The sequence below is a fragment of the Oncorhynchus kisutch genome, linkage group LG2 (genome assembly GCF_002021735.2).
Source record: "Oncorhynchus kisutch isolate 150728-3 linkage group LG2, Okis_V2, whole genome shotgun sequence".
NCBI classification, from domain to species: domain Eukaryota; kingdom Metazoa; phylum Chordata; class Actinopteri; order Salmoniformes; family Salmonidae; genus Oncorhynchus; species Oncorhynchus kisutch.
This window is the reverse complement of record NC_034175.2, coordinates 64,164,928-64,190,430: the sequence shown is the minus strand read 5'-3', so window position 1 is coordinate 64,190,430 and position 25,503 is coordinate 64,164,928. Positions and strand designations below refer to the sequence as shown.

General features: G+C 43.5%; 1 protein-coding gene across 3 annotated transcripts in view; it reads left to right on the top strand.

Moving 5' to 3' along the window:
• Nucleotides 1-20,456, top strand: part of sytl5 (synaptotagmin-like 5) — an 83,619-nt gene extending 63,163 nt beyond the window's left edge. For 2 of the 3 annotated variants that reach the window (XM_031799850.1, XM_031799848.1), the window contains exons 9-17: nucleotides 5,922-6,017; nucleotides 10,804-10,872; nucleotides 11,754-11,932; nucleotides 14,872-14,974; nucleotides 15,561-15,722; nucleotides 15,825-15,933; nucleotides 16,065-16,200; nucleotides 16,335-16,543; nucleotides 16,780-20,456. In XM_031799850.1, coding sequence (XP_031655710.1) covers nucleotides 5,922-6,017; nucleotides 10,804-10,872; nucleotides 11,754-11,932; nucleotides 14,872-14,974; nucleotides 15,561-15,722; nucleotides 15,825-15,933; nucleotides 16,065-16,200; nucleotides 16,335-16,543; nucleotides 16,780-16,922 — 1,206 coding nt within the window. In that variant the 3' untranslated portion in view covers nucleotides 16,923-20,456. The remainder of the gene's footprint in view (nucleotides 1-5,921; nucleotides 6,018-10,803; nucleotides 10,873-11,753; nucleotides 11,933-14,871; nucleotides 14,975-15,560; nucleotides 15,723-15,824; nucleotides 15,934-16,064; nucleotides 16,201-16,334; nucleotides 16,544-16,779) is intronic. The other variant, XM_031799853.1, reaches the window with a different exon arrangement.
• The last annotated feature ends 5,047 nt before the right edge of the window (nucleotides 20,457-25,503 follow it).

Here is a 25,503-nt window from a genome sequence, read left to right as displayed (position 1 = left end):
GAAACGTAGCGTAGCTAATTGCAGTGTTTGTTCTGTCTGAAAACTAGCTAAAAGAAAATGTTTCACAGCAAGAGAGGTGTTGCTACATTCATCCTTTTTCCATCATTTTATCGAGCGAATTAAGAAGGAATATCTATGTCATTTTTAACAATGTAGGCTAAGAAGCAAAATTCGGTTTTCCATCAAAATAATGATTCTTGTGAGTTTAAGAATATGTGACAAGAGAAAATATAAATCGCTCTTATTAAACTCTCCAGATCATTTACCATCAATGGATGCCGATTTAACTTGTTTTGACTGCTATGATTAAGCAATAAGGCCAGAGGAGGTGTAATGTATGGCCAAAATACCATGGCTAAGGGCTGTTCTTAGGGCATAGCCCTTAGCTCTGGTATATTGGCCATATACCACAAACCCCTGAGGTTCCTTATTGCTATTATAAACTGGTTACCAACGTAATTAGACCAGTAAAAAGTATGTTTTTGTCATACCCCTGGTACACGTCTGATATACCATGCTTTCAACCAATCAGCATTCAGAGCTCAAACCACCCAGTTTATAATTGTAAATAAATCTTGTTTGCGCATGTGCATAACTATAGATATATCCGTCAGGAGAGTTTGAGTGATGAAAATTGGACAGAGGATCTCAAAATCTCTGTGCAAGAAACACTTGAACGAACTTCAAAAACCGAATGTTAGGCTATTTTTGGGCATTTGTGCCGTATTATTTGCCAGATGCTAACACTATAAACTGTTATAAATGGCCTATTTGTAAGATTGACTTGTTATTTCAATAGGCCTAGGCTACTGACTAAAATCTGGGTTGAAAATTGCAATTAAACTTTGCTAAGCTAGATGCAGACAGCCTATAGCCCAGGGGTACTCAACTAGTATTTCAGAAGGTCCAGTGACAAATGTCCAGTGACATATCGTCCTTTATCGGCGCTGTGATACAAGCGTAGAAACAAAGCTTTTAGTCTATGACTTAGGAAACATTTTGTTACATAAAATGTAAATTAAATACATTAAATTAGACTAATAAGTACTATTAATTACTACTTATTTTGAATGTAAGAATGTGCAACATTACATCAACATTGCTGAATTATGAGTGGTTGCATAATTATCTATCTAAAAAGTCCACCATTATACATGGGCCTTGAATTAAAGAATTAATTTTTTATCAAATAAAGTGCATGTTTTCTGGAGAACGAAGGAGAGTTGAACAGTAATAAGAATCTGAATGCACAGAATGTCAATGTGGGCCATGCAATATTCATGTAGAAGTCACTCTGGGCCTTGCCCTTGCATCAATGAGAGAAATTACACTTTCTGTCTACTGCCAATGGTTTTAACTTTGGCACAAATGGTATGAGAGCAACTCTGAGACATTAGTGCAGGTGTTCATTGGTAAACCTGGTGCGGTATTTGTTTTTAATAAAGTTCATTGTGGAGAAGTCTGTATTCACAGCTGTATGTGGAGCCACACATTGTCAGGGTGTATAGTGCCCGTTTCTTGAGAACAGGGACAGCAGCTGAAGGCACCATCTTTCCCCAGAAAGTGACAGGGTCACAATCACCAGCCTGCTCCTTCAAAGACACATTTCCTTGCAGCTTAATCAACAATTTTATTGGGTAATGCAACATCTACCCATCTGAAGATCTGTTTTGCTTCTTTTGACAACTTTGTCACTTTTGTGACTAAGAAAGGGTCCTGGATGAGCAGCAGCAGTTCTCTTCCAACAGTGAAGTCCTCAAAGCAAGCCTTGAAGTTATCCATCAGCTTCTAGATGAAATCAACATGATTGGGAACATCTTTGTCTGCCCAAGTGGACAAGTTCTCTCTGAAGATCATTCTTGAAAAGCTCCAATTTCTTCTGGAAAGCCCGGACTGCTGTTATCATATCACACAATGTGTTGTCCTGTCCCTGCAGCTTGCCATTCAGTTGATTAAGGTGTGATGTAATGTCTGTCAAAAATGCAACTGTTTCCATCTTCTCCTCATCTTCCAAAAACTCTGTCACTCTTTTGCTCTAATAAGAGAGCTTTGATTTCCTCCTGAATGGCCCAAAAGTGTTCCAAAACCCTGCCTTTGCTGAGCCATCTGACATTGTTGTGCTGTAGTAACTCATCAAAACTGGCATTGACCTCTGTCAGAATGCCTCGTAGCAAGCGGTGTTGTAGGGATGAAGTTGCTCTCAAAAGGTTGATCAGTTACGTCATCGTTGTCATGGCCTCAGAATGCTATTTTCCCAGACTGGCACACAGGACAGATTGATGGATGATGCAGTGATATGATGTCAGGGTGGTCCTCTTTCAAACGTGCAACCAGTCCTCTCCCTCATGGCTGGACCTCCATCTGTGGTGATGGAGACCCCTGACTTCAGATCTATCCCCCTTTTTGTCAGCATCCCGTTGATGGCCTCATGGATATCCTCTCCCCGTGTGTGTGCTTCTAGATGTGTTAAGCCCAACAACTCCTCGCAGAATTCCTTCTTTGCTTCGTTAGAACATCTGACTAACACCAGACGGCTAAAGAAAAGCATGGTGCATTCTGAATGGGCTCATCCAGGCTGTGTCACATCCGGCCGCGATTGGGAGTCCCATAGGGCGGTGCACAATTGGCCCAGCGTTGTCCGGCTCTGGCCGGGGTAGGCCGTCATTGGAAATAAGAATTTGTTCCTAACTGAATGGTCCAAAACAAATGTAAAAAAAATCAATTTAAAAATGTAAAAATAAAGTTGAGTTAAATCTTATATTAAAGCTAATATTTCAGTTCTCCTCATTGCTGTGGAATCTGACAATGGGACCTTTTTGATCTTTACCCTCAGCTCATCTTTTTGTTTACCTTCAAGCAAGGTGTCAGCAACTTCACACATTCTTTTACCATCTCAGTGTCTGAAAATGTTTTTTTTGTGTTTTCCCAAAACCTAAGCTATCCTCAGTGAACACTCCGTTGCATGTTGTTGGGCTCTCACTGAATAGACAAGGACTTTGGTAGACCTCTCATAGTGGTGAACCTCTCATATTAGTTGACCTCTCATAGTGGTTGACCTCTCATATTGTCGGACCTCTCAAAGTGGTGGACCTCTCATATTGGTTGACCTCTCATAGTGGTGGACCTCTCATATTGGTTGACCTCTCATATTGGTGGACCTCTCATATTGGTGGACGTCTCATATTGGTTCACCTCTCATATTGGTTGACCTCTCATATTGGTGGACGTCTCATATTGGTTCACCTCTCATATTGGTTGACCTCTCATATTGGTTGATCTCTCATATTGGTTGACCTCTCATATTGGTGGACCTCTCATATTGGTGGACCTCTCATATTGGGATTTGAGTTGGTTAATCTTGTTTGATCTCACCTCCGTGTTCAGGGGATCCGTCTGATCGAATTTACTATGCCTGGTGTCATAATGCCGCTTAACATTGTCACTTTTCACGAGAGCTATGGACTCGCTGCATATCAGGCACATTGGTTTTGTGCTAATTGCGGGGAGAATGAATATATACTGTTCCGTCCACTCGTCTTTGAATATACGGTTTTCAGAGTCAACTTTTTTTTTTAACAAACCATATTAACAAAGATACTGGTAACTAAGCTCCTTCTATCTGTTATAGTAACAGTTGAACCGTGGTCAAATCTTTCTGTTTCTTTCTGCCTGCTTGTCCCAGGGTTCTGCAGAGGATATTTGGATTGATATAAATGGGCCTCTTGTATTTGCATATAACCATGCGATTGGATTAGACGGGGCACTAATAGAGGTGGGTGTTGCTTCTAGAGAGAGCGAGAAAGAGAGGTTGCTGAGTTAAAGAGGCCACTGCGCCTGGTAGATTTTTTAAGCTGTGTAAAAATAATTGATTGACTTTTAACACAAGGCTACAACAGCAAACTGACTTATAGGCTATTTATGCAATATGTTTGCCAGCTCCAGGTAGGCTACACAAGTGGCACAAATTGATTTGCAAGGACTCCAGTGATATCTTCATTTCAATATTTCAATATCCATTTGTATCAAATGGAAGGTTACAGTAGCCTGCAATGGCATACAATTAATGGCCTACTTGATGACCAACTGATGAAAATGTAGTGTATCATTCTCCACATTTCATGTCATTTTCATTGTGGTCTTTTTCCCCATAACACAAGCACACGAGGGAGTTCCATAATTTCCATTTCAAATCTCCACTCGCACAGCGCTCCAAACCCTAGAACTGAGCATGAGTAAAACTTATCGCTTGATACTGTTCTCCATAAGAAAAGTTGACATTAGAATGCAGGTTACTTTAAACCACCTCTGGGCGAATTTATCTAAAGAGCTCTAGTGCGCCTAAAATAGTTTTCCAAGGCTTTGTCTCTGTTCTATCAGTTCTAGATGGTTAATATGTTTTATGGAAAAGGGGTGTCTCCATAATGACCAATCTAAATGGCCTGGTAAAAAGTTGTCATGACGTGTGCATGCTGCTCTCTCTCCTTGACTCAGCTGCCTCTGCACTCAACCAGTAACAGCCTGCTCACTGCCTGATAGTCAGCAGCAGCAGCAGGTCACAATGAGAAATACACTACTGTTCAAAAAAATAAGAAGAAAAAAGTCAATTAAAATAACATCAAATTGATCAGAAATACAGTGTAGACATTGTTAATGTTGTAACTGACTATTGTAGCTGGAAACGGCAGATTTCTTATGGAATATCTACATAGGCGTAGAGGCCCATTATCAGCAACCATCACTCCTTTGTTCCAATGGCACGTTGTGTTACCTAATCCTAGTTTATAATTTTAAAGTCTAATTGATCATTAGAAAACCGTTTTGCAATTATGTTAGCACAGCTGAAAACTGTTGTTCTGATTAAAGAAGCTATAAAACTGTCCTTCTTTAGAATAGTTGAGTATCTAAGTGACCCTAAACTTTTGAACGGTAGTGTATATACAGTATCATTCAAAAGTTTGGACACACCTACTTATTCAAGGGTTTTTCTTTATTTTTTAAAACTATTTTCTACATTGTAGGATGATAGCGAAGACATCAAAGCTATGAAATAACACATCTGGAATCATGTAGTAACCAACACATTGTTAAACAAATCTAAATATATTTTATATTTGAGATTCTTCAAAGCAGCCACCCTTTCCCTTGATGACAGATATGCACACTCTTGGCATTCTCTCAACCAGATTCATGAGGAATGCTTTTCAAACTGTCTTGAAGGAGTTCCCACATATGCTGAGCACTTGTTGGCTGCTTTTCCTTCACTCTGCAGTCCAACTCATCCCAAACCATCTCAATTAGGGTGAGGTCAGGTGATTGTGGAGGCCAGGTCATCTGATGCAGCACTCCATCACTCTCCTTCTTGGTCAAATAGCCCTTACACAGCCTGGAGGTGTGTTGGGTCATTGTCCTGTTGAAAAACAAATGATAGTCCCACTGAGCACAAACCAGATTTAACATTAATTTTCAATAAATGCCTATACATTGTGGGGGCTATTGCCCAGTTAAGAGCTCATTAGTGAGTGTAGCCTCACATAAAAGCCTGTAGCAGCAGCTGAGTAGCAAGGCTGGAGGCTGTGTGGTGGAACAGCTGTACATAAGAACCACTGGCTAAGGGTCACTACTCTGTATTTACTGTAGGTGAGCATTTAATTAAGTTGTCTGATCTTTCTACACACGTGAATACACAATCACACACATGCACAGACACATACACATTCACACACATACACAGACAGTGTGTGATATGCGAGTAATCTAATTAACACCCTGACCTGTCTGATTAAATCCTGACCTGTCTGATTGAATTTGAAGTTGCCACAGAAAACTGACGGATGTATTTAGACTGTATTGCCTTATTACTGTGAATCTACAGAGAGATTCCATTGGTTGATGTCTCCTTTGATGGTTTCTGTGTTCTCCAGGAGTTTGATGATAATGATAAAGACGAGGACATCGATGCTCTGATGTCGGCACACAGCAAGGCCGCCAGCCGACGCATGAGCTGCGCTGTGTCTACGGTAATACCCTGCCGTATAGTAAACACAGACACACACACAAACGCACACACACACACATAATGGACACAAAGATGCATCTGCCATGCTCTGGCACACAAGAAGACAGACTGGCAGGCCTACTGAGGATTGATGAGTGAGTTATGGCTGTGTTGAAATCATTGTGTGAACAGTGTCAGGTAGCACCAGTGACCTCAGGGCTGAGGAACAGCAGGGCAGTGTCTCACACACACACACACACAGCACAGCTCACAGCACAGCTCACAGTACAGCTCACAGCACAGCTCACAGCACAACTCACAGCACAACTCACAGCACAACTCACAGCACAGCTCACAGCACAGCTCACAGCACAGCTCACAGCAAAGCTCACAGCACAACTCACAGCACAGCTCACAGCACAACTCACAGCACAGCTCACAGCACAGCTCACAGCACAGCTCACAGCACAGCTCACAGCACAGCTCACAGCACAGCTCACAGCACAGCTCACAGCACAGCTCACAGCACAACTCACAGCACAGCTCACAGCACAGCTCACAGCACAGCTCACAGCACAACTCACAGCACAGCTCACAGCACAGCTCACAGCACAGCTCACAGCACAGCTCACAGCACAACTCACAGCACAGCTCACAGCACAGCTCACAGCACAGCTCACAGCACAGCTCACAGCACAACTCACAGCACAGCTCACATATAGACATTGACTAGGAGCCAGGAAAATGTGCCTAAACTCACAGGTGTATATACTGTATATCTTTTGTATGTGTGCTATGCTCTGGTAGAACCTGGCTTAGAACAACATTTATGTTTCTTTTCTCACAACACTAAACTAAATAATTAGCTGAGTTTTATGATTGACAGAGTCATATTGACCGACTCTCTTAAGTTCCGATTTTGAGACCTAGGTCTCTTTTACAAATGAGCCCTGCAGAATACAAACATACAAACATCCCACTGGGCACAGACTATTCCCACGTTAATAAATAGGAAATACCCCCCAGAATATAGAAGAGATCAAAAACACAATCATTAAAAAAAGGACAAATCGGAGACATTGTTAGGTTAACAGGCGACACACACTTCCTGCCTGTCTGACATTTCTAATTTCACCTCAGACATGACTAACAACATTAATTCTGGCCGTGGGCTCTGCTCTCAATAACAGCAGAGGTGGAGGGCCATGATTACAGAGATTATGGAGATGAATGGTGACTGGCTTCTGTGAATCTCCCTGCTTGAAAATATTGTATGAATAGAACAGAATGAATATAGGGGTGGATGAGGGAAACAAACACACAGTAGATATCTATAGCAGCAATTCTTCCTATAATGTTCATGTACACTGTAATATTCATCATAACTGAAGCCCGGTGTTCCGGTTTCAGTGGCATGCATTGAAACGTGTGGTTTTCTCGTGGCTTTCCTTTGCAAAATAACTATGAATTAACTGACTTATTTTCAAGTAATTGTCAGCATATAACATAACATTAAGGTGTGGGACGTTAACTGTATTACAAGGAACAATAGCTGGTCTATTTCGCTCCAGCAGCTGGCATATTCTGGCCGCTCCAATGAGTGGGATGGGTGGGGGGGAACAACCAATGAGTGGGATGGGTGGGGGGAAACAACCAATGAGTGGGATGGGTGGGGGGAAACAACCAATGGGGAGGGTGGGGGTCTGAGTGGGAAACAATCAATGGGTGGGGGTTTCTGGGTGGGGAACAACCAATGACTGAGGGGGACCAGGGGATGACATGACAACCAATGGGGGGGGGGGGACAATCAATGGGTGGGTTTCCCTGTGGCTCCTGCTTTTGGTTTCTTACACCCATGGGGTTATTAACACTGAAGATAACAATGACATCATCAATATTAAATTTTTAAACAATTAAATGGCAACCCTAGCTATTTGTTCCAGCTGTCTTGATATCCTGGCAATATAGCTCAAAGAAGCCGGGACCGAGAGACTAAAAAACAGCAATCAGACTGTTAAATAGCCATCACTAGCCGGCTACCAACCGGCTACTCAACCCTGCACCTTAGAGGCTGCTATCCTATACAGTGCCTTGCGAAAGTATTCGGCCCCCTTGAACTTTGCGACCTTTTGCCACATTTTAGGCTTCAAACATAAAGATATAAAACTGTATTTTTTTGTGAAGAATCAACAACAAGTGGGACACAATCATGAAGTGGAACGACATTTATTGGATATTTCAAACTTTTTTAACAAATCAAAAACTGAAAAATTGGGCGTACAAAATTATTCAGCCCCCTTAAGTTAAAGGTCGCAAAGTTCAAGGGGGCCGAATACTTTCGCAAGGCACTGTATACATAGACATGGAATCACTGGCCACTTTAATAATGGAACACTAGTCACTGATAGGAGAAAACTGAGCATGGATCAACAACATTGCAGTTACCCCACAATACTAAACTAATTGACAGAGTGAAAAGAAGGAAGCCTGTACAGAATAAAAAAATATTCCAAAACATGCATCCTGTTTGCAATAAGGCATTAAAGTAAAACTGTAAAAAATGTGGGAAACCAATTAACGGTTTGTCCTGAATACAAAGTGTTATGTTTGGAGAAAATCCAATACAACACATTACTAAGTACCACTGCCCATATTTTCAAGCATAGTGCTGACTGCATCATGTTATGGGTATGCACGCCCACTCTTTGCCTGGAAGGAGAGTGAGTGCACAAATTTTTTTGAGTGAATTGTTTGTTTCAGAAAGTTGAATAGGCTATAGTATATGTAGTTTAATTTAAAATCTATTGGGTGTACTTTTAGATGGACTGTAAGACTATAACCTAGAAAAATGTGGAAAAAGTCAAGGGGTCTGAATACTTTCCGAAGGCCTAGCGTGTTATGCGGTAGAGCCCGGTGCGCTCTATTCCAGCTCCTCGCATTGGCCGGGCTAGAATGGGCATCCAGCCAGGAAGGAGGGTGCCGGCTCAGCACTCCATTTCTCCAGTATACCTCTTTGGACCAGGATATCCTGCGCCGGCTCTGCGTACTGTGTCTCCGGTGGGTCTGCACAGCCCAGTGCGTCCTGCATTTGCAGGGCGAAAATAAACATCCAGCCAGGACGGGTTGTGTCAGCTCTACACTCCAGACCTCCAGTACCACCAGTGCCGACACCACGCACCAGGCTTCCAGTGCGCCTTCAGAGTCCAGTACGTCCTGTTCCTCCTCCCCGCACTCGACCTGAAGTGCGTGTCACCAGCCCGGTACCACCAGTGCCGGCACCAGGCCTACAGTGCGCCTCGGCAGTCCAAAGAGTCCGGCGACAGTACCCAGTCCAGAGCGTCCGGCGACAGTTCACAGACCGGAACCTCCAACGACGGGCCACAGACCGGAACCTCCAATGACGGGCCACAGTCCGGAACCTTCAACGTCGGGCCACAGTTTGGGGTCTCCAGTGACGGTACCCAGCTCGGGTTCTCCAGCGATGGTCCCCAGTTCAGAACATCCGGCGACAGTTCACAGACCGGAACCTCCAACGACGGGCCACAGACCGGAACCTCCAACGACGGGCCACAGACCGGAACCACCAACGACGGGCCACAGTCCGGAACCTTCAACGTCGGGCCACAGTTTGGGGTCTCCAGTGATGGTCCCCAGCTCGGGGTCTCCAGCGACGATCCCCAGTTCAGAACATCTCGGCGATGATCCACGCAGCAGGGGTCCCCAGTCCGGGGCCTACGTCGAGGATCCGCAGTCCAGAGCCTCCGACGATGATCCACAGGTCAGTGCTACAAGAGCGGACTCAATGTAAAGAAGGGGGGCGGCGTCCAGAACCAGATCCTCCAACGAGGTTAGATGCCCACCCAGACCCTCCCATATAGGTTTAGGTTGCAGCCGGGAGGGTTTAAGTATGTCTAGGTATATGTAGGTCTATGGTGGCCTGAATTGGTTCCCAATCAGAGGCAGCTGTTTATCGTTGTCTCTGATTGGGGAACCTATTTAGGTTGCCATTTTCCATTTTGGTTTTGTGGGTTATTGTCTATGTGTAGTTGCATGTCAGCACTAGTTTATAGCGTCACGTTAGTTTGTTTAAGTGTTCTTCATGAAATAAAATGACGTATTCCAATCAGTCTGCGCCTTGGTCTCCTCGTTATGACGAACGTGACACATGGTTTCTGGGTGGGGAGGGAGAATGCTGGTGGGTGGATGGGGACTGAGTTGGGGGTTATCTTTGTATACATTTCTTTGATAGTTATTTTGTTCCTGTAACCCCCCTAAAAATAGACAACACTAAATAAAAAGTTGGTCCCCAAAAAAGAATATGAAGCCCAGAAGGCTGATTCTCTTGTATCTACTAAAACTGGAAATCCATTGCTCCCAGATATGTTGCTTTGGTGGAAGCATCTGTGTTTAGTTGTCTTTGATATTTACTGGTGCTTTCAGCCTGTCCGCTGTGTCCTTCTGTTTATTCATTGATGAGTTCTAATCGGGTCCTGCTTCATCTGATAATCACCATGGTAACCCTGATAGATTCAGTTTTGTGTCCGTGTCTGGGGTTTCTGCCCTGGTACATGGGGTCTGTCCTCTCGTCTCTGTCCTCTTTACACTTTCACATGTATCACCCCTCTCTCCCTCCTCTTTTCTCTCACCTCTCTACTCCTTCCCTCTCTCCTCCGTCTTCCTTCCTTCCCTCTCTCCTCCTTCCCTCTCTCCTCTCTTTCTATCTCCTCTCTCCTTCACTCTCTCCCTCCTCCTTCTCTCTCTCCTCCTCCCCCTGCTGGCTCGGGTTCTATTCTTCCTCTGGCTGCTAGTCTTCTACTCCCGGCTCAGAGAGAAAATGGGGCTACCTCAGTGTTCCTGGCGACTCAGACGCAGAAACTGTGAGTTCTTGCCTCCTTGTGTATGTGTGTACCCCACTTATTGTGAATATGTTTCCACCAATCGGTGCCGCTGTGCTCCCATCGCTGCCACTGACTGCCTAAATTGGTCATTCATCATACTGGCTCACTCTATGACATAAATTAGATCAACTTTAGTGTTTTACATTTCCCCAGCCAGACCCATCTCTCACCAAATGACTCAATCTGTCCATTCTGCATTTTTACCTGCACAAAGACGAAAGGCTTTCCCTGCCTCCATCTGTCTTCCTCCTTTTCCCTCCACTCCATTCTTAATTTCTCCCCCACTCTGGCTCTCCTCTTCTCTCCCTCATCTGTTCTGATTCTCTACCCCTGATCCTCTACTTCTCTGTCCTCCATTCTGATATTTTCCTCTTCCCTCCTCTATTACTCTTTTAATAATTTTGCTCTCTCCCCCATCTCCCTCTCTTCTCCCTTTATCCTATCTATTCTCTCTCTCCCTACCCATCTCCCTCTCTTCTCCCTTTATCCTATCTATTCTCTCTCTCCCTACCCATCTCCCTCTCTTCTCCCTTTATCCTATCTATTCTCTCTCTCCCTACCCATCTCCCTCTCTTCTCCCTTTATCCTATCTATTCTTTCTCTCCCTACCCATCTCCCTCTCTTCTCCCTTTATCCTATCTATTCTCTCTCTCCCTACCCATCTCCCTCTCTTCTCCCTTTATCCTATCTATTCTCTCTCTCCCTCTCCTCTCTTCCCCCCTCTCTTCTCCTCACAGAGCAGTCTGAACAGTATGATTTAATCATTTTGCTCTCTCCCTACCCATCTCCCTCTCTTCTCCCTTTATCCTATCTATTCTCTCTCTCCCTCTCCTCTCTCCCCCCCTCTCTTCTCCTCACAGAGCAGTCTGAACAGTATGATGAGTATGTACAGTGAGACTGGTGACTATGGCAACGCCAACGTGAGTGGCGAGCTGCTGTTGAACATCAGCTACAGCTATAAGACAGGCGCTCTTAACGTCCTGGTGAAGGAGTGTCGCAACCTGGCCACCGGGGATGAGAAGAGGCAACGCACAGATGCGTAAGGGCACACACACACACACTTTTCTTTTCATTTCACCTTTATTTAACCAGGTAGGCTAGTTGAGAACAAGTTCTCATTTACAACTGTGACCTGGCCAAGATAAAGCAAAGCAGTGCGACATAAACAACAACACAGAGTTACACATGGAATAAACAAACATACAGTCAATAATACAATAGAGAAAGTCTATATACAGTGTGTGCAAATGAGGTAGGATAAGTGGGTGAGGAAATAAATAGGCCATAGTGGCAAAATTATTGCAGTATGGCAAATTTAACACTGGGGTGATAGATGTGCAGAAGATGAGTGTGCAAGTAGAGGTACTGAGGTGCAAAGGAGCAAAATAAATCAAATAAATAACAATATGGTGATGAGGTAGTTGGATGGGCTATTTACAGATGGGCTATGTACAGGTGCAGTGATCTGTGAGCTACTCTGACAGCTGGTGCTTAAAGCTAGTGAGGGAGGTAAGAGTCTCCAGCTTCAGTGATTTTGCAATTCGTTCCAGTCATTGGCAGCAGAGAACTGGAAGGAAAGGCGGCCGAAGGAGGAATTGGCTTTGGGGATGAACCGTGAGATATACCTGCTGGAGCGCGTGCTGCGGGTGGGTCCTGCTATGGTGACCAGTGAGCTGAGATAAGGCGGGGCTTTACCTAGCAACGACTTATAGATGACCTGGAGCCAGTGGGTTTTGCGACGGATATGAAGCGAGGGCCAGCCAACGAGAGCATACAAGTCGCGGTGTTGGGTAGTATATGGGGCTTTGGTGACAAAACGGATGGCACTGTGATAGACTGCATCCAATTTGCTGAGTAGAGTGTTGGAGGCTATTTTGTAAATAAGTCAAGGATCGGTAGGATAGTCAGTTTTACTAGGGTATGTTTGACAGCATTAGTGAAGGATGCTTTGTTGCGAAATATGAATCCGATTCTAGATTTAATTTTGGATTAGAGATGCTTAATATGAGTCTGGAAGGAGAGTTTACAGTCTAACCAGACACTTAGGTATTTGTAGTTGTCCACATATTCTAAGTCAGAACTGTTCAGAGTAGTGATGCTGGACGGGTGGGTAGGTGTGGGCAGCGATTGGTTGAAGATCATGCATTTAGTTTTGCTTGCATTTAAGAGCAGTTTGAGGCCACGGAAGGAGAGTTGTATGGCATTGAAGCCCGTCTGGAGGTTAGTTAACACAGTATCCAAAGAAGGGCCAGAAGTATACAGAATGGTATCGTCTGCGTAGAGGTGGATCAGAGACTCACCAGCAGCAAGAGCGACTGTTACGTAACTAGGAGTGGTGGGTGCGGAGTCAGGCGCAGAGAGCAGAGGTTTACGGAAAACCGTATTTATTCCGGTGAGAAAAGGTCATGGCAAAACAACAGGCGAATAAATGACCGGCCCAAAACAGGACACAAACAGTCCGTAAAAATACAAACAACACCATCCACAACACAGAACAGAGAAACAAGCCCGAACAAAAGCAGGCGGGCATAACAGGCTTAAATAGCCCTAAACCAAACCCCAAACGAGAAACACGTGAAACCAATAAGACATAACCAACAGAAAAGGAAAAGGGAATCGGTGGCAGCTAGTAGACCGGTGACGACGTCCGCCGCCCGAACAGGAAGGGGAGCCACCTTCGGTGGAAGTCGTGACAGCGACATCATTGATATACACAGAGAAAAGAGTCAGCCCGAGGATTGAACACTGTGGCACCCCCATAGAGACCAGAGGTCCGGACAACAGACCCTCCGATTTGACACACTGAACTCTATCAGAGAAGTAGTTGGTGAACCAGCCTAGGCAGTCATTTGAGGAACCAAGGCTGTTGAGTCTGCCGATAAGAATGTGGTGATTGACAGAGTCGAAAGCCTTGGCCATGTCGATGAATATAGCTGCACAGTACTGTCTCTTATCAATGGCGGTTATGATAGGGTTTAGGACCTTGAGTGTGGCTAGGTACACCCGTGAAGTTACGGTGGGATTTGAAATGGTCGGTGATCTGTTTGTTAACTTGGCTTTGGAAGACCTTAGAAAGGCAGGGTAGGATAGATATAGGTGTGTAGCAGTTTGGGTCTAGAGTGTCTCCCTCTTTGAAGAGGGGGATGACCGCGGCAGCTTTCCAATCTTTGGGGATCTCAGACGATACGAAATAGAGGTTGAGCAAGCCAGTAATAGGGGTTGCAACAATTTCGGCGGATCATTTTAGGAAGAGAGGGTCCAGATTGTCTAGCCCAGCTGATTTGTAGGGGTCCAGATTTTGCAGCTCTTTCAGAACATCAGCTATCTGGATTTGGGTAAAGGAGAAATGGGGAGGCTTGGGCAAGTTGCTGTGTGGGGTGCAGGTCTGTTGACTGGGGTAGGGGTAGCCAGGTGGAAAGCATGGCCAGCCGTAGAAAAATGCTTATTGAAATGGTCAATTATCACGGTGGTGACAGTGTTTCCTAGCCTCAGTGCAGTGGGCAGCTGGGAGGAGGTGCTCTTATTCTCCATGGACTTTACAGTGTCCCAGATCTTAGTGTTACAGGATGCAAATTTCTGTTTGAAAAAGCTAGCCTTTGCTTTCCTAACTGCCTGTGTATATTGGTTCCTAACTTCCCTGAAAAGTTGCATATCGCGGGGGCTATTCGATGCTAATGCAGAACGCCACAGGAGGCAGTACGCCACTGAAGAACCTATGCTTACTGTGAAATTACACACACTTCATTATCACACATTCACACCTGAAAAAGAACACACACCTCTTAACATCACAGTTCCTGACCGTCAGCTCAACTTGAACCAATCCATGAGTGACGTGTGACCTCAGCATGACCCACAACAACTGTGACATTCATGGTATGTCAGAGTAACCTTAGTGAAGCCTTGGGGTGATCATATGGATCACGGCACACAGGTCTTCCTATGAAGAGTGTGGCTGAATGTCTTTTCCATTGGCAGCTATGTGAAGGCCTACCTCCTCCCAGACAAGTCTCGCCAGAGCAAGAGGAAGACCAGCATCAAGACCAACACAATCAACCCTGTATTCAACGAGAACCTTAGGGTGAGGGAGTGTGTGTGTGTGTGTGTGTGTGTGTGTGTGTGTGTGTGTGTGTGTGTGTGTGTGTGTGTGTGTGTGTGTGTGTGTGTGTGTGTGTGTGTGTGTGTGTGTGTGTGTGTGTGTGCGTATGAACTTGTGTGTAGCTTGGGAAACAGTAATATTTAATGAGTTTGTTTTTGTGATCATGAGAATGTGTGTCCTTGGATGGGATCAAGTTGCCTGGAGACAGTGTGTGTGTCAACTGGAGTGTGTCAGTCAGCAGGTGTTCATACTGATGTAGGAGCTTAACTTGATCACCCTGTTGCAAGAGAACTTTCCACATAATAATTCACATAATTTATTTTCCTGCTGTAGCAAACTGAATTAAGATCCTACATCTGTACAGTATATAAATGAATGAAGCCTGCTCCTCCCATGTGTTTTTATTAACCTGTACCACCATACCTACAGTGTATAGCCGTCAATAGACTTCACCTCAAGCACCCCTGCTGTACATGTGTTATTCCTGTAAGAGCATCGGCAGGAACTTTGATTTTTGTACTCAGTCCTACTCTCCTGTCGTCACTTTCTCCTGTGCTGTTTTGTGTAGTATGTGATCAGCCACTCCCAGTTGGAGACACGAACGCTGCAGCTGTCTGTGTGGCACCATGACCGCTTCGGACACAACAGCTTCCTGGGGGAGGTGGAGCTGACCTTTGACTCCTGGGAGTTTGACAGCAACACGGAGGAGTGGTACTCTCTGCAGCCCAAGGTATCCTGTGTGCAGATGGACAATAGTGTCTATGTGTGGATTTATACAGCACTGTATGTTTATCAGTGGTAAATACTGTAAGTAGATGTGTTTTATGTGCAGCTGGACAGTAGTATGGACTCCACGCTCCAGTATAAAGGGGAGCTGACCGTGGTTCTGAAGTACATCCCTGCAGAGAAGAACCTCATGCTACCCCTGGACCAGGTCCAAGGTGCTCCACAAAATCCTTCGGTTTTAATTGCTCCAACCCATCACTAACACATATCATTCAACTAATGACATTTCATGAAAGACTGTTTGGAATTTTGCTCATTCACCTCTCTCTTCCTCTCCTCCTCTCAGTGAAGAAAGGCTTTCTGAAAGGAAAGAAGACCAGCATCAAGCTGCCTCAAGGAGGTATGGTGGAACTGCTGGTCAAGGAGGCCAAGAACCTGACCTCGGTCAAGTCTGGAGGCACTTCAGACCCCTTTGTGAAAGGGTGAGACCCAGATAGACCCATTCAGTTTCATCCAGCCTTCATTCCTAGTAAGAATGATGGCAAGGACCTACTACCTACCTAATTCCAATTCCTCTGACAGTTTTGTCTTGTTTCCTGTCTCCCCATCCATCCAGGTACCTGCTCCCTGACAACAGTAAGTCCACCAAGCACAAGACGGTGGTGGTGCGTCGCTCGGTCAACCCCCAGTGGAACCACACCTTCACCTACTGTGGCCTGCAGGCCGGAGACCTGAACAACGTGTGTCTGGAGCTCACCGTCTGGGACAAGGAGGCTCTGTCCAGCAATGTCTTCCTGGGGGGAGTCCGACTCAACGGAGGGACAGGTCTGTCTGGGAAGAACCAGGGGCAGGGATGGGCTGTTTGGTATTGGACTTCTCTGCTGTTCTCTCTTCTTTTGTTTTGTTCTCTGGTCTTCTCTTCAGTTTAACTCTAGTCTTTACTTCTCTTCTTTTCTCTCTTCTCAGAGGTTATGGTGATTTGTAGCATATTCAGTCAGCATAACGCCGTAGGGATATGGAGTGTATGGAACAGATAGTGATGATCTATTGTCTCCCTACAGGCCAGAGCTATGGGAACGAGGTGGACTGGATGGACTCATACGGAGAGGAACAGCGGCTATGGCAACGCATGATTGACAACCCGGAGGTCCCCCAGGAGTGTACACTGATGCTGAGATCCAGCATGTGCAAGCACAACACATGAGATGGAGGGAGGGAGGGAAAGAAGGACAAAAGAAAAAGGGACAGAGAGAGGTGGCAGAAAAGGGAGAAACAGTGGATGGAAAGGGGGGGAGAGAAAAAGAGAAGAAAAGAAAGAGAAGGACATTGGTTGACAGTGCTCCATCTCCAAGCTCTATCCCACAATACAGAGCTGATGACATCACTCCACTTCCTGACCCTTGAACCCTAACCTCTGAGCTACCCTGATCCTGCACTGGGGTTCATAGTCCTCTACCTGGTAAAGAGGCCAACCAGTCATGCCTTACACACACACACATGGCCATACCCAGCCAAGACCAAGCACTGCTGCTACTACTACTACTACTAATACTACTACTACTACTACTACTACTGTACATTATGACATGTACAGGTAACTGCTAAAATAATGGAAACACTTGAGTAAATGAGAGATACAAAGTATATATCCCTCCAATAGAGTTCCAGACACTCATAGAAGGTGGTGGCCCAACGCCCTATTAAGACACTTTATGTTGGTGTTTCCTTTATTTTGGCAGTTACATGTATGTAACATAATGAACAAGCACATTGTCATTTGTATGATCTGATCTGACTATGCACAACGCTCTCCTCTCCCTGTGTTGAGACTACTTGAGGTAGAAGTTGTTCTTAACCCCAGATCTAGGATCAGATTGCTCTGACCTGCTCTTAACCATAACCATTTAGGGGGAAGATAATGTATCTGACCCCGCATCAGTGGCTCAGGGTAGCTTTTACCTAGGCTTTGACTCAATCAGAACCCGCGTTGGCAGACATCCACTTAGCGGATGTTTTGTTTCGTGTCCACAATAAGCTAACGCATGGAGCCACTTGTGGATTTTCAGCTCTAACGCAGTTACACTTCAGACACCGCCAAAACAAACGATATGGGGATCTAATAGAATCTAGTCCCTTCTCTCATAAGGTAACTTCTCCAAAGGCACTTAGGGGTTGATGCATGCTGAGTAGATTTAAACATTCCCAAAGTATACTGTAAAATGATAATAAGGGTGTGTTCAATATTGCATTGTTTAATGCAATAATGTTATTATGCAACATTTTTGAACTGATAAACCCCAGTTTCAAAGTGTTGCACAATTGCATTGTAACTAATCCTGAACACACCAATGGTTTTACTGTAGTTTTGATAAAGCACACATTACGAGTTACATTTCGCCCCAGGAGCCTTGGGGAGATGGGAGAAGGATTGCATGTTCCAGAGTGAACCCATGTCCAGGCCACCCTCTCAGTCATAGGGAGAACTCAATTGCATACTCCTCCCGTCTTCTCTCCTCGCCTCCTTCTAAAAACCCACTGGAGGAGAAAGTCAGAGGGGAGGGACCTTTGGCTTTTTAATCCAATGGGTTTTGAGAAGAGAAGACGTGAGGAGAATGTAATTGAAATTCTCTCTATGACTCATTGAATAGAACACATCAGTCAGCCTGTCTGTCCCTGTAGGCCAGGCCACTGTGACCTGTTTGTCCCTACGACCTCATTGGATGAGTTATAGCACTTCTAGTATCCCCCCATTAGTGGTTCTGAAGTCTTGGCATGCACCTCAAATGGCACCCTGTTCCCTATTGGGGCGGCAGGGTAGCCTAGTGGTTAGAGAGTTGGACTAGTAACCAGAAGTGTTGCAAGTTCAAACCCCCGAGCTGACAAGGTACAAATCTGTCATTCTGTCCCTGAACAGGCAGTTAACCCACTGTTCCTAGGCCGTCATTGAAAATAAGAATTTGTTCTTAACTGACTTGCCTGGTAAAATAAAGGTAAAAATAAATAAATATGGGTGATTCTACAGAAGTGGTGTAAATTGGGGGTTGGGGAAAAAATCACATTTGTATCCTATTTTTCCTAAACTTTCAGCACACATCTCATATGTCAGATAGACATATCTAATACTCACACACTGTTTGTATTTCAAATTTGAAGTATTGTCCTGAATTTCTTACCAGGAAAAAAAATGTGTCACGACCGAAACATACTGAAAAAGTATAAATACATGGAGAAACATGCACATTATTGATCATTTGGATTAACCTTCTATTAATGTTTTATTTGCATACAAAATGGTCAAAATAATAAAAACATGATTTTTAACCGGACTTTCAAATCCTTTAAATTGAATTTAGAGAAATATAATCTCTATTGTTCTTCTGTAAAATGTTCAATGTTGATTGTAGAAATGTTTTGATTGATTCATTTACTTATGTATCTAATTCATTGTTGCTTGATCTATACATTGTAACTTTTCCTATCTTTATTTTAGCAAAATAAAGATTGTCAATGGATATATATTGGGTATATTTTAGTATAGACATTACCATTGAGTGCTTCCATCATTTTAAAGTAGTCAGCTGGATGGGGATTCTTATGGGTTGGGAGCATTGTCTTCTTCAAATTGAGTTGCCTATGGTTTGTAAACCAAAGACTAAGGTCTTGTCCGAGAGCATGAGCCAAGACCAAGACCAAGATTTAAACCAGGACATTGGTCCCAAGATCCATACCCAGGGAGTTGAGACCATGAAGTTAAATACATAATGTATGTGGACTTGAGTGGTCTCAAGACCACAAGACTCCATGGGCCCTTTCTTCAATTCTAAGAAACTTGAGTGGAGTAAAGTAGAGTATAGTTCACTGGAGTACTGTATAGTACAGTAGAGAAGAGTACAGTACAGCACAGCACATTATAGACGTCTATGTTTGGGCTTTATTTTCCTGAAGTGTGCTCTTGACCACTAGCTACATGGTTGCTCAGGATGTATAGCATGGCACTTGCAAATTTTAAATGGAGATAGCCTCAATGGCGCTGCCTGTGCTGGCACAGATGTCATGCTGGCACAGATGTCATGCTGGCACAGATGCCATAATGGCACAGATACAAAGATGAGACCTCTATCAATCTCTATGGTGTCAATTGTTTCAGTTGTGACTGCTTTGGTTGGACAATTTAGACTTTTGGACAGATGTACTTCCCACCAAACACATACATACATATTTCTTGAAATATTAGATGTTGAGTAGTGAAGCGTCTTAAAAATACATGAAGATTTATTAAACCTGCTCACAAATTTTATCCAAAATGTTTGCAGACAGACTACTCACTATGTGGCCATGCTAGAGAGGGGTGCAATCCCATCAGTTGGAGATATATGTAGGGGTGTGGCTTAATGCAGATTCATTCTACAGTCTTTTAATGTGTGTGACATCAAAAGGTGGGCCAGCATTTTTTTGAGAAGTATGTTTTAAATAAACAAATCTACTAATTATTATGGGGTGGCAGGGAAGCCTAGTGGCTAGAGTGTTGGACTAGTAACCGGGAGGTTGCAACCCACTGTTCCTAGGCCGTCATTGAAAATAAGAATTTGTTCTTAACTGACTTGCCAAGTTAAATAAAGGTTAAAAAAATATAAAAAATACCAGTATCTTTCAATGTAATAATAGAACAACTCAAGATGTTCTGTTGAAATAATAATACAGTCAGTCAGTGTGTAAGACATCTCTCAATAGAAACAGTTATATAAACAATGACTTTGTACTATATTAATTGAAAAATATGTTTGTTATTCCCTTGAAGTGAATTAGAATATATCATGATGTAATGAAATGTCCTAAGTTTGGAGACTTAAATGTTTTCTAAATCGTTTATTTTACATTTTTAAGCTGGACAGCAATTTACAACACTTCTGTAGAATACCCCAAATACTCTATAGGGAAAAGGATGCCATTTGGGCTGCAGACTTGGTCTCTGTGTCACAGCCCACTGTCACAACCTGCAGTCTACTGTGGAATGCAAGGCTACATATTCACCATTGTCTGAGTTCCTGTTATGCTCTGAATTCTGAGTGTAAACAACCATTGAAAACTACAGAATAAGGTAATAATAATACTATAAAAATTGCATTTACTGTGTAGATGAGTTGCGGGCAATACCCTGCTACTGAAGAAACACTAGACGTGTCTGACAGCATGTTACTGTCTCTGTTTTAATGTCCTCTCATTCAAAACTAGATTGTTCGATTTGACATGGCAATGTGACTGAATCAATCTCTTATTTGGTTTAAAATGTTTTATCAGAATATTTTGAAGAAATAAACAGCACATATCATTCCTCAGATGACTTCTATGTATGTTGAGAACAAACTTGTCTGTGTGTTGTATAACTGTCTGTATCAGATCCAGTGTGTGTGGGCGTCTGTAAAAGTGTGAACAAATTATGATTAGTGTTATTTCCTGATAGTTGCAGGTTGAAAATACAATCTACACAGGACCATCTAATGAGCCGGTTTACATGGGCAGGAGTTTCAGCTTTCCATGGTAACATCACCATGCGGTAACATGGTTAAAGCTGCAATATGGCGACCCTAAAACATATTCACATAAAAATGTGAGTTATAGATCTGTCATTCTCATTGAAAGCCACTCTAAGAAGCGATAGATTTGTTCTATGGGCGCTATGTCTATGCTTCCCATTCTTTTTCGTTTTTTGCATCTCTGAAAATACAATATTTTTGGTTAGTGAAAATATATTTCACAGCAGTTTATATGGTACAATGATTCTCTACACTATACTTGCTTGTTTTGTCACACAAACTAAAATTAGGAAACCTATTAGAATTGTAGCAACCAGAAAATGGGAGCTATTTCTGCATATTGCACCTTTATTAGACAAAGAACAGCTTGTTTTCAGTTATCCAAAACCCACTCAGACCACTCCCAACATTCATGCTTAAAAATGTGTTTTTGTTTCTAAAAATCTATTTTTGCAAATGTTTATGAAAGTCTATTGCAGTAAAGTATTTCATTGTTACCCAGAAATGATTTGATGTGCCTCTAAAAAACAAACATATAAACTGACGAGAGTACAAGAATCAATATGATTGTGATGCATGACCCTCTCTGCCTATGACCTCTAACTGCTGTAGTATGCAGTGATGGAAGAGAGTAATATCTCCATTCTAATCATCCTGGTTTCAATGCTTCACAGCTTAAAGTCCAATCAGGTGTTCCAGTACTAATGACTCCTACTTAGCAATGGCTATCATGAACACACACAAATAAAATAAAAAGATCATCAAGGACAATAACCACCGAAGCCACTACCTGTTCACCCCGCTTCCATCCAGAAGGCGAGGTCAGTACAGGTGCATCAAAGCTGGAACAGAGAGATTGAAAAACAGCTTCTATCTTAAGGCCATCAGATTGTTAAACGGCCACCAGTAGCACAGAGAGGCGGCTGCTTACCTACAGACTTGATATCATATAATTGGCAACTTTAATAAATGAAACACACGTCACTTTAAGAATGTTTACATATCTCACATTACTCATCTCATATGTACAGTATATACTGTATACTGTATCCTCCACTATCTATTCTTTACTATCTATTGCATCTTCGCCGCTCTGTTACTGCTCATCCATATATTTTATACTTATACTGTATATTCTCATTCCTTTACTAGATTGTGTGTATTAGGTTTTGTTGTGGAACAGTCTTCTTTTCACCTCAGTCAAAACCTGATTTAGACGTTCTCCAGCGATGTTTGAAATGTTACTCTTGAAAAGCGACATCCCAAATATAAATACAGTAAAGTACACACACTACAAGGTATAAAAAAGGCCCATCACAATAGGTGGTCCAGGTATTTCATGACAAGTGGGGGGGGGTGGACATTTCCTCTTTGGTTCTCTATTGCTCCTCTACTGTTCCTCAACCGAGGCATTGCAGATTCACATCAGACCATCAGACCAACTCCTGGAAGTTTGCTATTATTTACGGCAGGCAGGTTCAGGGTCAGGTCAGGCAGAGGTCGGTAATCCAGAGGTGGGGCATAGGTACAGGACGGCAGGCAGGCTCAGGGTCTGGGACAGGCAGAGTGGTCAGGCGGGTTGCCATACAGGGTCAGGACAGGCAGGGGTCAAAAACCAGGAGGACGAGAAAAGAGAGACTGGGGAAAAGCAGGAGCTGAATACAAAAATGCTGGTTGACTTCACAAACAAGACAAACTGGCAACAGACAAACATAGAACACAGGTATAAATACACGGTGGACAATGTAGAAGATGGGCGACACCTGCAGGGGGGTGGAGAAAAGCACAAAGGCAGGTGAAACAGATCAGGGTGTGACAACTATTTTGCTCAAAAGTTGTTTTTACCCTTTAGTTTGTGTTTACTGTATTTATAGACAGGGAAACGGTTTCCAACAGTAAAACTCCAAACATCGCTGGAGGACGTCTTTAATTACTGAAAGGCGTTACATTGGTGGGAAATGCAGGGTTGAACCATTTGAGGGAGTCTCCTAGTGAGGGACAAGTTGACTAGCTGTGGTCTGATATGGGGAAGTGGAGGATGGGAGTCATGGGTTCAGGTAGTAAGCTTGAGCGACAGTTTAGTTTAAGTAGTAAATTGGGTTTAAGTGACAAAAGGGTCTTTGTTGAGATGGGGAGGACTGTCCCATAGGGGGAGGGAAAAGGGGTGGGGGTGTAAAGAGACAGTTGCGGGCAGAGTCATATGTATATATATATATATATATAGAGAGAGAGAGAGTTGGGCCAATGCGCATTGTCTGTACGAAAGCGGCACTTTCTCTTCCATAGCCGTTGCTAAGTGAATATTGACTCTTCCACGTTAGTTTTCTAAACCTATGAAGATGTCCAGTGAAAGCAGATATGCAATTTGTTGACACCACAACACAGTACAGACTTGGATACACATAATTATCCCAAATAAAAATGTCTGTTGTTAAACATAAAACACTGCTCTGTTGTGATTGTTTACAGCAAGAATGAAGACGCTAACATGGCAGCAGTTGTAAAACCTGGCCCCACTCTCTACAGTGCCTTGCGAAAGTATTCGGCCCCCTTGAACTTTGCGACCTTTTGCCACATTTCAGGCTTCAAACATAAAGATATAAAAGGGAGGGAGGGAGGGAGGGAGGGAGGGAGGGAGGGAGGGAGGGAGGGAGGGAGGGAGGGAGGGAGGGAGGGACACAATCATGAAGTGGAACGACATTTATTGGATATTTCAAACTTTTTTAACAAATCAAAAACTGAAAAATTGTGCGTGAAAAATTATTCAGCCCCATTACTTACAATGCAGCAAACTCTCTCCAGAAGTTCAGTGAGGATCTCTGAATGATCCAATGTTGACCTAAATGACTAATGATGATAAATACAATCCACCTGTGTGTAATCAAGTCTCCGTATAAATGCACCTGCACTGTGATAGTCTCAGAGGTCCGTTAAAAGCGCAGAGAGCATCATGAAGAACAAGGAACACACCAGGCAGGTCCGAGATACTGTTGTGAAGAAGTTTAAAGCCGGATTTGGATACAAAAAGATTTCCCAAGCTTTAAACATCCCAAGGAGCACTGTGCAAGCGATAATATTGAAATGGAAGGAGTATCAGACCACTACAAATCTACCAAGACCTGGCCGTCCCTCTAAACTTTCAGCTCATACAAGGAGAAGACTGATCAGAGATGCAGCCAAGAGGCCCATGATCACTCTGGATGAACTGCAGAGATCTACAGCTGAGGTGGGAGACTCTGTCCATAGGACAACAATCAGTCGTATATTGCACAAATCTGGCCTTTATGGAAGAGTGGCAAGAAGAAAGCCATTTCTTAAAGATATCCATAAAAAGTGTTGTTTAAAGTTTGCCACAAGCCACCTGGGAGACACACCAAACATGTGGAAGAAGGTGCTCTGGTCAGATGAAACCAAAATTGAACTTTTTGGCAACAATGCAAAACGTTATGTTTGGCGTAAAAGCAACACAGCTCATCACCCTGAACACACCATCCCCACTGTCAAACATGGTGGTGGCAGCATCATGGTTTGGGCCTGCTTTTCTTCAGCAGGGACAGGGAAGATGGTTAAAATTGATGGGAAGATGGATGGAGCCAAATACAGGACCATTCTGGAAGAAAACCTGATGGAGTCTGCAAAAGACCTGAGACTGGGATGGAGATTTGTCTTCCAACAAGACAATGATCAAAAACATAAAGCAAAATCTACAATGGAATGGTTCAAAAATAAACATATCCAGGTGTTAGAATGGCCAAGTCAAAGTCCAGACCTGAATCCAATCGAGAATCTGTGGAAAGAACTGAAAACTGCTGTTCACAAATGCTCTTCATCCAACCTCACTGAGCTCGAGCTGTTTTGCAAGGAGGAATGGGAAAAAAATTCAGTCTCTCGATGTGCAAAACTGATAGAGACATACCCCAAGCAACTTACAGCTGTAATCGCAGCAAAAGGTGGCGCTACAAAGTATTAACTTTAGGGGGCTGAATAATTTTGCACGCCCAATTTTTCAGTTTTTGATTTGTTAAAAAAGTTTGAAATATCCAATAAATGTTGTTCCACTTCATGATTGTGTCCCACTTGTTGTTGATTCTTCACAAAAAAATATAGTTTTATATCTTTATGTTTGAAGCCTGAAATGTGGCAAAAGGTCGCAAAGTTCAAGGGGGCCGAATACTTTCGCAAGGCACTGTATATGATTCTGGTTGGGGGCAGGGGGATTATTTGGGGTGACGGCGTTGTTGAGCTGTTGTA